Below are 15,445 nucleotides of genomic sequence, written 5' to 3'. Positions count from 1 at the left end.
GCATTTCACATGATGGCTTCCTCGGGGGTATTCTTAGAGCATTTGTGTCAGCTTTAGAAAAGTAAAGGACTATCCATGAAATAGAAAATACAAAAATATTGGCGCTTTTAAGAATCCTGCATCCAAATATGTTCATGCAACAGCTGCATCTATCAGCATATTCCTCACTTCTACAGTTGCATTCATGGTTTTTACTTACTAGAGAATTCTTTCTATAGTGAACAATAGAGTACACTGCATTTTTGTTTGTTAAAAGACCCCAGCCTATCTTCCTTTTTCATTTCTCCAGGTCCGTAAGCAAAGAGATCAAAAGTACACAGGAACCATTCAGATCTTGGTTGTGGTGTTTTTCTATGCATTGCATTAGGGCAGCTCACTCTAATAAATGGTCTGGTCATGAACCAAAGCTCCAAGGGAAGGGTCATGCAGCAATTTTTTGACACACAGCAACACACAGAACAGTAGTGAATGTGTGTCAGAGCTGTGTTGATATAATACATTCCATTTGTATGCTTTCTATTATCTAGTATTTATATAGCATTAGCATACTACCCAGTGCTTTATATTCATAGTCAGTAACTGTCCCTCAGAGGAGCTTACAATCCAATGTCCCTAATGGCTCCTATTTGGGAGGGGACAATAAACCTGCAAGAATGTTTATGAAATGTTGAGGGAAACCGGAGTGCCCTGCAAACCCTATGCACGTTGTGTCATGGACAAACTTCAAACCTAGAACCCTTTGTGTTGTAAGCCATTTTCACAATGGATGGCACTACAATATGCTAAGGTGTTGCATTAAGAGCATAATGAGTGTATTAACACAACACAACTTTAGTGGAGAAATGTGTTTCAGTCCTAAACCTTCCCCATTATACACAGGTAAAAAAAAAGTTGGGGCATTTCATGTCTTTATTGGCTGCACACAATTAAAGGGAAAGGTTATTTGGAGAAAACACTGGCCATTGTTCCACCCAACATAGGCAACAGCAGGAGATGTGTACCCACAAATCTTTTTACTTGACCCCTCTCCATATCACATTCAAGATAATCTGACTGTTACTTTATCAGTTCTATCAACAGATCACAAATGTCATTTTCCCAGTTTTCAAGTTGTTTCCTTGTTGGTACCTTGAGAGATGAGACGCAGTTTGCTGTTGCATGCCATGAACACTGGGTTCAGGTCGGAGATCGGACTGGCTGTCATGATATTTCCTCCAATAGCCTAAAATTAGCACCAGAGACAAAAGTGTCAAGAGTCAATTCCAATATACCATGATATAATATTATACACTAAGGATTATAGATCTCAAAACTATTGAAGCTAAGGCAATCTATTATGAATGCTGCAGCCAGACTCAATGGCTCCTCCAAGAGCTGCCCCGACTCTCTGGAATGGTCTTCCTCATCCTTTTTGGCTTGCTCCTACTTTCTGCTCATTTAAAAGAGAGCTCAAAACCCAAAGCTTCAACCTCACATACCCATCTTCTTCTGTCTTTTAAAACCCTCACTACTTCCCACCACTACATATCTCCCGTCTTATTGTGTGATACTTCCCACACCTCCTAGATTGTAAGCTCTTCGGGGCAGGGTCCTCTCTTCCTCCTGTGTCACTGTCTGTATCTGTCTGTCATTTGCAATCCCTATTTATTGTACAGGGCTGCGTAATATGTTGGTGCCTCTTTAAAAATAATGAATAATAATAATGCAACAGCCAGATAAGTAGCAGCTTAGGTCAACAATAGCAGCCCTCAAAATTCTTGCTGAAAAACATTGAATTATTTTATTGATCATTTTGATCCCTATTCCAAGATCTCAAAAGCAACATACTAAAAATGGTTAAAAAACCCAGCAAAATATATGGCAATCTAAGTGCCACTATTTTGGCAGGACAATCTCACTGTTTAGATATCTTAAATGAAAAGTTTCTGTATCCACTTTGTAACATTGTCTGATACATTTCATGTTACAATGCTACAATTTCTATTGATTATTTGAAAGGCAGCATCTATCTAAATCAGTGGTAAACAATGTACTCCCCTCCTATGTTGTGTAACTTCCCCCTCGTCCTAGATTGGAAGCTCTTCGGGATAGGGTCCTCTCCTCCTCCTCCTGTGTCACTGTTTGTATTTGTCTGTGATTTGCAAGCCCTATATTGTAATATGTTGGTGCTATATAAACCCTGTTTATTATTATTTTTAGTAATAATAATGATAATAATAATAATAACAATGAATACTATATTAGGTGGTCTACAGGAGGTCACCTGTAATATTCTGTGTATTCATATTTACCATTTTCTGACAGCAGATGGAGCTGTGTGCAATAATATCAGAATTTATGAGAACCGTGATGCACTAGAAATTTAAATATATATATATATATTTATATATATATATATATATATATATATATATATATATATGTGTGTGTGTATATTTCGCACAAAGGGTGCAGAGGGCTTAGGGTTTTGATCTGTATTCACATTCTTACAGCAACATTACGGATCTGCTGCCCAGCAAACCACCTCAGCTGCTCCAAGACAGCCCGAAACACTTCTGTTTTGTAGGCTGGAAGCTCCACAACTGCTTTCTGAAGGATTTCTCCCATCATTGTCAAGGTACAGGATGCTCCAAAGCAAATGCCTAGTAAAGACAGCAAATATGTTTGATTATGCATAAAACTTTGCAGGAAAGACAATTCAGCAAGCAAAAACATTAGCAGCATTACTCAGCATTACAAAACCAAAGAAATTAAAACCATCATACAGATCAAACTAATTCTATTATTTTTTTTAACTATTCTCCCACTCATTAAATTGCATATGACACTTTTTTAGTTCATAGTATTGCAGATTATCTAAGCTCTTCATTTGCTTGCTAGGAATGAGAAGACATTTTAGTTGCAATTTTGCAATTTTCTCTTAATCCCGTAACTTTGTTCCGAGCACCAACGCTGTCACATGGGAGGAAATAAATATCAATGTTTTTCCTTACCTGAAAGTACAAGCTCTTACATATACTGTTTATTAAAAATATTTTTATATTTATATTTTATATTAAAACTATTTTAACAAACAGCCATAGCCAAAAAGTCTCATTTTGAGAAGCATTGCATTGATCACATGACTAGAGTGATGCAAGTAGTTTGGTGATATATTTTAAGACTTTCATCTACATTTTCTTACATTTCATTGACAATATAATACAGTACCCATGAATGTTTTCATGTATCCAGGTGATGGGATAGCTGATAACAATTAAACATATTTAGCTGGAATTGTTGTGTATTGTTAAAGACCTTTCACCACTTATTTTTTTGGCTTCCTCAATTCTTTAGAAACATTCCCCAGAATTATGTATGAGTAGTCCCAATGAGGTTTTCTTACAAAGAATATAACTGCTTGCAAGAAAAATAAAACAAGTTCCTTACCATCTTGGGTGTGATCAACTTTATTTAGTTCTGGAATCCAGCTTGGGGCGATTATTACGGGGTACCGCATGTTTTTGAATTTGGTTTCAATACCTGAGATAAACAATACAAAGGTCATGTGAGACAGAAGAAGACAGAAGAATGTTTGATATGCTGATTTAGCTGAGGTTACTAAACGAAAGAGACATTCTTATGCAATATTATTTGTGCTGATACTAGCATTGCATTTTACATTTTTCCTATTAATATTATTTATACATATGTATTTATATAGCACCAACATATTACGCAGCACTGTAGATTAATTAGGGGTTGTAAATGAGAGACAGATACAAACAATGACATTGGAGAAGAAGAGGACCCTGACCACAGGAGCTTACAATCTAAGAGGAAGGGAAAGTAGCACACAATAGGAAGGGGAACTTCAAAAGATTTCAGGACAGAAATGTGTGTGGTTTAGGACTTACCAACTTCAGTGTTGCCCACCACCAGCTTGGCCTGTGGATATCGAGCTTTAAGGTTCAGCAGTTCATCCAGACTGGAGGGTTGAAGCCACATTATACCTTCACCCTTAAAGCACAACTGCTTACGAGGGGAGTTCTTATACAACTGTAAGGAAAATGGCAAACAAAAATCATCAGATGTGTATGAAATAGCCTGTGCCCAGATCTTGATATAGTATTTACTGTACATATTGGACTGATCAGCTGATTGGAAGCTCAATATTTAGCAGTCAGCCTTTGCAGTGCTAGGTCCCAGGTTCGAATCCCAGCCAGGACACTATCTGCATGGAGTTTGCAGGTTCTCCCTGTGTTTGCGTGGCTTTCCTCCGGGTACTCTGGTTTCCTCCCATATTCCAAAGACATGCAGTTAGGTTAACTAGCTTACTCCGAAAATTGTCCCTAGACTGTGATAATGACATATGACTATGGTAGGGACATTATGAGCTCCTTTGAGGGACGGCTAGTGACATGACTATAGACTTTGTACATCGCTGCATAATATGTTGGTGCTATATAAATACCGGATAATATTTGGAAATCTTTAGTTCTGCAAGGGACACATCAGACCTCTGCATAGAGAGCATTGATTCCTTAATGGTCCTTTTTTGTAGTATTTTGGCAGCTGACACATTTTTCTATTCAGGATGAAAACAAGCTGAAAGATTCTGCACCTTGTTAGAGGTTGGATTAAAGTTAAAGTTAGGCTTGTGACCTGAAAATATAATTTAAAATATAATGATGTTAACCATTAAACAAATATTTTTCTAAAACCGTGTACTATATTGCTGCCAATATTTCTGTTCATAGCGGTTATTGTTCAAACAATGTACAACAATAGATTACAAATGTCTGTGCTCAAAATGTTTAATTGATCATCTTCAGCTAAATGTCTTACCAGAAGTTCTGGAGGGAAAATTGGCTCTTGCGTGGGGTCCAAGGGTCTAAATTCCAGGGGATCAAACAAAGCAGAACAAGTGTTTGTCTGTATAGAGAACAAAATGTATTTACAACATTGCATATGTAGTTGTGTTTGCCTTTTGTTGATATCCTGTGACAATTTCAGAGATTTATCACCTAATCTTTTTGACAAAACTTCCTTTTTTATTTATTTAGAAGCTGCAATAAATGACTGTATCTTAAACTGTCACTTGGGAGTCCATTAATAATGTCCATAGGGCTTTAGTACAGTAAAACCAACACAGATCAGTCTCTGGTTGATGTTTGTCTATTCTCACATATGTGCTAATGGCTGCATTTTGTCCTCATGGCTTTATATTATATTAGGCGGGTCATTTATTGAATTAAAATATATGGTGCTTTTAATTATTACAGGGTTCCTAAGTCTGACTGTAAATTGTAGGGAATATTACATTTTTCACTTAATTCCTAAATTATTTCTGTTTAGTGCCCATGTTTCCTGCTTAGTTCTTAAGTCTATTGAGTTCTCCAGTGCCTTCTGCCAAGTGTCCCATCTATTTAGACTGAGTGTCCACATTTCCTACTTAGTTCCTAGGTCTTCTTCCCATGTTTCAAAGTTAGATCCTAGGTCTTCTATGGAATGCCCCTGCTTTTTATTTTGTTCATAGGTCTTCAATGAGTGTTCATGTTTCCTACATAGTTCATAGGTCTTCTACTAAATGCCCATGCTTCCTATTTTGTTCACATGTCTTCTTTGAGGGTCCATGTTTCCTACTTAGCTCCCAGGTCTTTTCTTGAATGCCCTTATTTTCTACTTAGTTTCTGGATCTTCCACTGAATGCCTCAATTTCCTACTTACTTCCCATGTCTTCTACTGAGTGGACATGTTCCTACTTAGTTCCTAAATGTTTAACTGAGTGCCCATGTTTCCTTTTTAGTTCTCAGGTCTTCTTCTGAGTTCCCAAATTTCTTCTGCAAAGCATCCCATCTCTTTAGACTGAGTGTCCTTTGTTTCCTGCTTAGTTCGCAGGTGTTCGACAGAGTGTCCACATTTCCTACTTAGTTCCTAGGTTTTCCACTGAGTTCCCAAATTTCTTCTGCAAAGCGTCCCCTCTCTTTAGACTGAATGTCCACATTTCCTTCTTAGTTCCTAGGTCTTCTACTGAGTGCCCATGTTTTAAACCTAGATCTTAGATCTTGGAATACCCCTGCTTCCTATTTTGTTCATAGGTCCTCTATGAGTGTTCATGTTTCCTACTTAGTTCCTAGGTCTTCTACTAAATGCCCATGCTTCCTATTTTGGTCACAGGTCTTACATCCCTTGTCTTCTACTGTGAGGACATGTTTCTACTTAGTTTCTAAGTCTTTAACTGAGTGCCCATGTTTCCTTTTTAGTTCTCAGGTCTTCTTCTGAGTTCCCCAATTTCTTCTGCAAAGCATCCAATCTCTTTAGACTGAGTGTCCTTTGTTTCCTGTTTAGTTTCCAGGTGTTCGACAGAGTCTCCACATTTCCTACTTAGTTCCTAGGTCTTCTACTGAGTTCTCCAAGTTCTTCTTCAAATGTCCCCTCTCTTTAGACTGAGTGTCCACATTTCCTTCTTAGTTCCTTGGTCTTCTACTGAGTGCCCATGTTTCAAACTTAGATCTAGGTCTTGGAATACCCCTGCTTCCTTTTTTGTTCATAGGTCTTACTTCCCATGTCTTCTACTGTGAGGACATGTCTTTTGTTTCCTGTTTAGTTTCCAGGTGTTCTACTGAGTGTCTATGTTTCCTACTGAGTTCCTAAGTCTACTTAGTTCCCAGGACTGTCCATGTTTCCTATTTACTTCCCGGGTCCTCTATTGGATGGACATGTTCCTACATAGTTCCTAAGTCTTTAACTGAGTGCCCATGTTTCCTACTTAGGTCCCAGGTCATCTACGCCATATAGGTCATCTGCATAGTAATGCATAGTTTAGCAACAATGCTACATTCTAGGTACAATCTAACTTTGGAACATTATACAATTTAATTAAGTAGGAAGGTATTATTTCTTTTTACACAATGCAAATACAATTGTATGAATGACACCTGGGTTATTGTTGTGATATTATATATCTATGGCTATTTAAAGTTAAAGTCAACAACAGTCTAAAAGACTGGAAGGCCTATATGTGATGAATACTTTTGATACTGGACACAAACCAACACACAGCAAATTATCTAAAGCAAGGTTCCGAGGAATGGGGAAAGTTTGAGTGATTAGAGCCAAGAAAGTTAAAAGTGTTTGGTTTGGAGCCCTGAAATTTGTAGCTAGGTGTCTGTAAAAATGTGTTGCAACACAACATTGAAGGCGGTTGTAGATCTCACCTCCTTTTCTTCTTTCATGTCCATACAACAACCACCGGTCTTCTTTTTTCCACAACAGCTGTCCTAAAAGAATATAGAATTGGGATTATCATGGTCATTATGTTTATATTGGCATCTCAGCTACAAAGCCATCTCTGCAGCCCAAATGCCTAGGCCCAGGAAGGTCATGCTGTGGACTTTCAGAACAGGACTTTTTGAACTTTGCCAAGTTTGGGACTTGAAACTTGACTATGGCACACATGGGCCTATAATGCACAAGCAGATCCAACATTGCACCTAGCTGACCAGCACAATCAATTTACTGATCAATAATAAATATATTTTAGGATCAGGTTATAAAGATTTCTCGGATATGTGCCATATCCCAACAGAATATCTTAAACTTCAAGGTATCACCTTAGAGTGTTGTTGTCAACAATTTCCTAGAATTGGAATGTAAAATATCAGTTGGTCAGCACCTATAAATGTAATGAAATCATTGTAAACCGGATATTATGGATCTTTATATGTTGCTAGGTCTCAAAAATTTCCTAAGAAAACGGATTTAGGCCTGCGAAACGCGTAGAAAAGTCAAAGATTCCATCTGACTTATGTGAGAGCTTGCCATGATGTGGAAAATGTATTTGTTTTTATATCATTATGTACTCACTGTTGTGAACCTTTTACCTGTGTTTTAAACTTTCGAAAATAAAAGTTATATTTTTGATTCATTTTAAAATCTAAAAAGTCCCGTGATTTGCTTGTGGTACTGATCAATAATAGTTTAGTCATCAGTCCCAGATCACAACACTCATGTGTACAATATTATGTATTATATTATATCAATAGAGATTGGAATGAGGTAAACCACAGAACCATGCTAAGGATGCCCCAACAAATGGGAGCTTTGAATTGGATTTGCTCAATTGTTTATACACATCACCTGACTTGTATGCTTTCAATTTAATTTTACTAACTCATCTGATCAAGGACCAAAAAATTATTTATTATTGGTATGCGGTAGAATTAATTTTACATTCTTGGGCAATCCAAACACTTTAGTAGATCAATGATTGGTGAAAATGAACTAATGGGTCTTTTGTTCATCCCCTATTTGATATAACGTTATCAATATATTGTTCATTCACTGTTTGATGTAACATTATCAATATGTATTTAGCTTATTTTCTTAAATAAATCAGGTTTTAAAGTTTGTTCACCCAAAACTAACATTTTTTTAGGCACTGGGGAGAACTGCTCCTGTTCATTCATTCATAGACTTTATTGGTGAGTTCCTAGGTTTGTGTACTTACTGATGGCAGCACAGTGGCTCAGTGGCTACAACTAGGTCCCAGGTTCCCAGCTAGGACACTATCTTCATGGAGTTTTCAGGTTGTCCTCGTGTTTGCGTGGGTTTCCTCTGGGTACTCTGCTTTCTTCCCACATTCTAAAACCATGTAGTTAGGTTAATTGCCCCCCACTCTCCAGATGAAGAGGAACAAAATTGGCAAATATGGCAGGAAGATTTTACTGATGGAGTATCTAAACCACATAGGAAGGCAAATGACTAACCTAACTCACCAAGTTTTGCCTCTGACTTAACAATTAGTTCTGGATGGACTGGCCTTTAAACAGCAGGAAACAATAATGGTTTGCAACTATACACCATCATATTTAATTTCCTACTGGACTTATTAAGTGACCTTTTGCAAACTTTGCATCAGAATCCACTTTGTATTTCACATTTTTTTGACATCTGCAATCTCCAGCACTGATAAAAACACTCCCAAGCAAAGATATCACTCACTTTGGCAAATGTCTTGAAACCCTGAAGAATAGGACGATATCCAGTACAACGACAGAGGTTTCCTGTTTGGGTGACAGTAATGAGGATATCAGATATGATTGTATGTGGTCACTACAGATACATCAAATCAGTATATACTTCATACACTATACATACAGCATATGACTATGACATTGTTCATTAATTCTTCATATATTCTTTTTTGTAATTATGTATCCTTGACAAAATCTGCAGCGCTGATTCCATAGTCAAATGTCTCCACGAAGAATTGGCCATTTATTTTATTTTTTTATATACTTATTATATTGTAAATAGTACATATTTATATATAAACATATTTTATGCAAAGTTTTACAGTGAAACACAAGTGATCACAACTTGGAATAAGTTTATAATGTAACACTATCAATATTTTGGAGAATATTTTAGAATATTTGGACAATATTTTAGAGAATGGGCCTTTGCTGTACCGACATTGCTGAATTATGCTGAATTATCCCTATCTTGTATATAACCCGGGGACTACTTGTAGTTCTGGTGGCCCAGAGCATGAAAGTTGCAGCTTTTAATCCGAAGTTCTCCCTGGTATTTTCAGGCCCTGCTTGTCCATTCAAGGAACCCCCTGAATGCAGTCTTGAATACAATACAGAACAAGGCATTCTATGATTAACAAAGGAGAGAGATGGGTTGTGAAAAGGACAGTGTGCAGCACAAGAATGATAGCACTCATATCTGGAGCTGATGTGTTCTACTTGCACCCCTGAGATAGTGGGCCTGATTTAATAAAGCTCTCTAAGGCTGGAGAGGATACCCTGTCGTCAATGAAGCTGGGTGATCCAGCAAACCTGGAATGGATTCCTTAAAAGTCATTTGCTATTTGTTAGCAAATGTTTTCAATCCTGGACTAGATCTATTCCAGGTTTGCTGGATCACCCAGCTTCACTGATGAAAGTGTATCCTTTCCAGCCATGGAGAACTTTATCACATCAAACCTAGTGCAGGAGAATGGTGAATGGAGAATGGTGACAGCTCAAAGTTTCTTCCCTTATTTTCATGGACAAATGACAATAGTCATTAGGACAAAAGGAGACGGTGAATCTTGTGCGGCCAACAAATGAACAGTTGTAACAACACATGAGCAACAAATGGGCAATCACAATGATATATGTGGGCACAATATGGACATTCCTGGCTATGCATAGGAAACAAATGGACATTCAAGGAAATACCTGGGCAATAAATGCTCATTCAAGGAAATACTTGGGCAATAAATGCTCATTCAAGGAAATACTTGGGCAATAAATTGACATTTGTACAAATACCACGCATTCAGGCAATAGCAATACTACATAACCAATAGTATTGAAAACCTAAGCATTTGCTCATGTGACATTGCACAAATGCGACAATCCAAGCTCATAATGGCTGATCAATGCTGCACATAAATTAACAAATACATGAGCAGGTACTTAAGAATTTTTGGCACATTGCCAATCCTGGTGGAACTTTAACAATAAAAGTTCTCACTGGAATATAGGTTCACCTTAAAAAGTTCTTAGTTTCATATTTGGAGAAAACTTTTATCATGGCAGAAGATTTGGAGCTTTACATCCCAATTTAATTCTACCTTGGAAAGCATCTTCGATTTCCTCCATACTGGGTTGGGGTGTGTTGCGCAGCAAAGCGTACATTGACATGACTATTCCTGGCGTGCAGAATCCACACTGCGATCCGTGACTCTTCGCTATTCTCTCCTGCAAATAACAACATGAATATGTGGAGAATTCCAGCCACAGGACCCCAAGGTTTACTTTAGCTAGTGAATTAACTAACCAATCAGTTTCAGTGCCAAATCAGTGCACAGTATAAATAATTTTTCTGGTTTTAGTCATTTTGAGAAGATAAAGGGTGACCTTATCATTCAGTGCAACTGTTTATGGATTATTTAAAATCCTAATTTAGTTACCACATGCCTTAAAAGGGAACTATAGTTTTCTGTGCCCGTGCTGATCATGTACAATAAAATAAAGCTATCATTGAAGTATCATATTATTTCTGTGATAACAGATCTTGTTCTCTAAGTAAACAATATTGATAAGTGTTGAACCCAAGGATGTAATGGAATTTGGCCATAGAATTATTTTGTTGAGCCCTTTGCAAGGGTCCAGAAGACACACTGCTTCCTATCATAAAAGGAAAGGGTGGGAGATCTCCAGGCCCACATTATGTATTTTTTGCAGCAATTAAAATATGTTGCAGACAAAACTGGTCAACAAATCCAGCTTACAATTGAGTCAGGCCATTTTAGGGTCAGTTCTGGCCATTTCTGGTGAAGTTCTATAGAACCTCTGGTAAAACCAACTCATTAGGGACCAATGGAAAAAATGCTCTTACTTTGGTGGTCAGTGGGATGAATGCCCCGATATACAATGGTTAGCAGAGTGCCACTCTTACATACAGTAAAACCATCATTGGAGTTCTGCAGCTAGCTCTGCTAAATGGCAATGGCCCTTGAACTATGCTGGCATTACCAAATGGAAAGTTAAGCTTAAGGGACCCCTGGCAACCTCTGGGGGAACCCTGCTGGGGAAAACTGCAGTATGGTGGCTCAGTGGTTAGCACTCTCGCCTTTGCAGTGCTGCATCCAAAGTTCAAATCTCGGCCAGGACACTATCTTCATGGAGTTTGCAGGTTCTCCCTGTGTTTGCGAAGGTTTTCTCCAGGTACTCCGGTTTCCTCCCACATTCCAAAATCATAGCTTAATTGGCTTCCCCCCAAAATTGAGCTTCAATTTTATTAAAGACATGTGACTATGGTAGGGACATTAGATTGTGACCTCCTTAGAGGGACAGCTAGTGACATGACTATGGACTTTGTACAGCGCTGCATAATATGTCAGCGCTATATAAATACTGTGTAATAATAATAGAGTGTTTGTTGTGATTTTTCAACATAGTTGTCATCCTATCACAGGATACACAGGATTAAGTGGACTTCACTGGAGGATCAACAGGTGCTTGGGGTGCTGAGAGAAAACTTTAAATGCAGATGTACTTATAATATTGCATTAGATTATGTTATGTATTATGTAAGTACTGCTTTAGATGGGGCTGATTCTCCACCCTCACCCCCTCATCCTAAGCAAGTTGACATATAAAGAGTCATGGGGCCTGATTTAATAAAGCTCTCCAAGGCTGGAGAAGATACACTTTCATCAGTGAAGCTGGGTGAGCCAGCAAACCTGAAATGGATCTGGTCCAGGATTCAAAACATTTCCTTGCAAATAGCAAATGACTTTGAAAAAATCCATTCCAGGTTTGCTGGATCACCCAGCTTGACTGGTGATATTGCACCTTCTCAAGCCTTGGAGAACTTTATTAAATCAAGCCCATGGTGTCTACATCAAAAGAAGAATTTCCCAGTAGGCACAGTGGGCACATTGGCACAGTAATATGATTGGGGACAAAGCATAGTCAGTATTACCGTGTGACTACTTACCTGGATGGGATGAAGTTTTGTCTTGATGCTTCCAATCCCTTCCACTGTAGTGATGGCCGTATGGTGCAGAGAGCAGACAGGGGCTAAGCAGGCATTAACTGAGTAATGTCTGAACCCTGGGGTATAGGACAATATAAACATCATATGGTATTAATCATTCCAGTTATTCTCTTGATTGGAAAAAAAATGTTGCTGATTTCCTTTATACTCTTTTAGGAACATTCTATCTACATGCACTCCCTCCTGCATCACCTGTGCATCATTGCCTTATAACAGTGACAATGGCGATCCATGTAGTATGTACTCTGCACCTGGGGGAGCAGAATTGGGATATATGCTACCCCACAGTCAAACTTTATGGGAATTGTAGGCACAAAGACCATCATAGAAAAATCACAGGGGTTATTTTAATGAAAGCTGAAAACTACTTTTTGAGTTTCTTTTATCATTATGAAGAATATATGAGGTTTTAGTGATTGGGTTTAGATATTGCAAAGGATACAGGATTTTCTGCTGGATGGGGCAGAATCTGGATACCATAACCGTGCACGCTCCGCAGCCTCCTTCCCCGCAGCCTAGTTTGGTTCCAGGTAACCCCACTGGATGTCAGATGGTTAAGGAAAAGCCACAGTTATACATGTTATTCTATAAATATTAAATCATACAAAACACCTGTCACACCCTCAGAAAAGCAGATTTTATATTGTTAAACAGCATGTAAAATATTGTCTGGAGTTAGGGAAGTGCACATTGCCTGAACTGTAGATAAGAAAGACAAATTAACAGAGTTTGTTACTTATTATTTTATATCCTTTATTATTATTATTATTTCTAAACAGGATTTATATAGCGCCAACATATTACGCAACGCTGTACATTAAAAAGGGATTGCAAAAGACAGACTAATACAGACAGTGATACAGGAGGAGAGGAGAGGACCCTGCCCCGAAGAGCTTACAATCTAGGTTGTGGGGGAATTTTTATGTAGTGGTGGGAAGTAGTGATGGTTTCAAATGACAGAAGAAGACGGGTAGGCAAGTTTGAAAAAATGGGTTTTGAGCACTCATGTAAATGAGCAGAAAGTAGGAGCAAGCCGAATAGGACGGGGAAGACCATTCCAGAGAGTTGGGGCAGCTCTAGAAAAGTCTTGGAGCCGTGCGTGTGATGAGGTTATGAGTGAGGAAGTCATTAGTAGGTCATTGGAGGAGTGGAGAGAGCGGCAGGGGGAGTATTTTACTACTTTTTGAGTTTCTTTTATCATTATGAAGAATATATGAGGTTTTAGTGATTGGGTTTAGATATTGCAAAGGATACAGGATTTTCTGCTGGAAGGGGCAGAATCTGGATACCATAACCGTGCACGCTCCGCAGCCTCCTTCCCCGCAGCCTAGTTTGGTTCCAGGTAACCCCACTGGATGTCACATGGTTAAGGAAAAGCCCCAGTTATACATGTGTTTCTATAAATATTAAATCATACAAAACACCTGTCACACCCTCAGAAAAGCAGATTTTATATTGTTAAACAACATGTAAAACATTGTCTGGAGTTAGGGAAGTGCACATTGCCTGAACTGTAGATAAGAAAGACAAATTAACAGAGTTTGTTACTTATTATTTTATATCCTTAAATGTAATATTTTATATGCAAGCAAGAGTTTTACTTTTTTTAACCGTTCTCTATAATTATCTAGAGATTGTTGTGGGTGAAAAGCTCAGCAGATCAGAAGCTTTGGTGATACTCAAACCAGCCTGACTTGCACTATCCACCTTGGAATGTTCAAAGTTACCTAAATCACATTTATTCCCCATTCTGATGCTCTGTTTGAACTTTCTCAGATCGTGTTGAGATGGTCTACATACCTAAATGCATTGAGTTGCTGCTGTGTGATTGGCTGATATTTGTGTTAACAAGCAGTTGAACAGGTGTACCGGTGTAGCGCTTGGTCCCAGGTTCAAATCTCAGCCAGGACCTTATCTGTATGAAGTTTGCATGTGTTTCCTCTCACATCCCAAAGACATGTAGTTAAGTTAATTGGCTTAAAATTTCTCTATTATAGGCTTGTTCCAGATTGAATGTGAAGCAAAACCTCTTTGTTTCCGTATGAAAAAGGTTTATATCTAATGAGAAGGAAAAATGTCCTCAATTTTTTCAATAAATTTCAAGGTTGGCCCGTGACTTTGACACCCCTGCTCTAAGGGGTCAATATATAAATGTTTTTACCAGAGATCTACCCAAACTTTATCCAAAATGTACACAATTTTCACATTGTAATCAATAATTTGTATTATTATCTGAAAATGTGTGACTTTTGGGCAAAAGATGGTGCATTTCAGGATGAAAACTTTTGTAAATGGATCCCTAGATAAATAACAATGAAAGGTTACATTTTTACCCACATTTTGCCAAAGAAATTTTAAGAAAAACACTGAATTTCCTCTTGCCACAATTTGTAATTTTTCTTCAACATCGCTTTCACCAAAATCACTTTTCTCGTGCTCAAAAGGAATTTTGGAAAGGATAAAGGAAAAGGAAAGGATACATTTTCTTCGGAGGTAGGTCAGCAGGGTCATTTTGGGATCAGCATCTTTCTCAAGAACCTGCAATAAAATAATATTAATCCAATATTATAAATCTGAATAATATTTTCTCCACCAGTTTTTTTCCCTTTGTCATATACTGTGATCATAAGCAAACACATGAGGACCTTTTACCTAATGTTTTAAAGGTTTTGAAGTTTGACCACTGACCCAACAATGTACACACATCCCATAGTTGCCCGTACAAAACAACATGATTGTGGCCCAAATGCTTACTGGACTGACTCATTTAGGGACATTTTTTTAAAGATTAACTAAATTTAACTTCAAAACAAAGTATGTTCACCCTTTTTTGTCGTACGACCTTAAAGATGAACTTATGTTTATTGTGGTTTTGAAACTTTTCTAAAAACTAGCCAACACT

General features: G+C 37.9%; 1 protein-coding gene across 1 annotated transcript in view; it reads right to left on the bottom strand.

Moving 5' to 3' along the window:
* The window catches only part of XDH (xanthine dehydrogenase), a gene marked incomplete at its 5' end in the record, with an annotated part of 44,091 nt that extends 29,010 nt beyond the window's left edge, over nt 1-15,081 (bottom strand). Inside the window, 11 exon segments of the mRNA XM_072409958.1 lie at nt 1,129-1,222; nt 2,491-2,642; nt 3,430-3,522; nt 3,897-4,038; nt 4,828-4,914; nt 7,200-7,262; nt 8,986-9,047; nt 10,613-10,739; nt 12,484-12,592; nt 13,798-13,894; nt 15,024-15,081. Coding sequence (XP_072266059.1) covers nt 1,129-1,222; nt 2,491-2,642; nt 3,430-3,522; nt 3,897-4,038; nt 4,828-4,914; nt 7,200-7,262; nt 8,986-9,047; nt 10,613-10,739; nt 12,484-12,592; nt 13,798-13,894; nt 15,024-15,081 — 1,084 coding nt within the window.
* Between the last annotated feature and the right edge of the window lie 364 nt (nt 15,082-15,445).

This window comes from Pyxicephalus adspersus, chromosome 4 (assembly GCF_032062135.1).
Source record: "Pyxicephalus adspersus chromosome 4, UCB_Pads_2.0, whole genome shotgun sequence".
Classification (NCBI taxonomy): Eukaryota; Metazoa; Chordata; class Amphibia; order Anura; family Pyxicephalidae; genus Pyxicephalus; species Pyxicephalus adspersus.
Note: the sequence above shows the minus strand (reverse complement) of the source record. Positions and strands in the feature narration are given on the sequence as shown.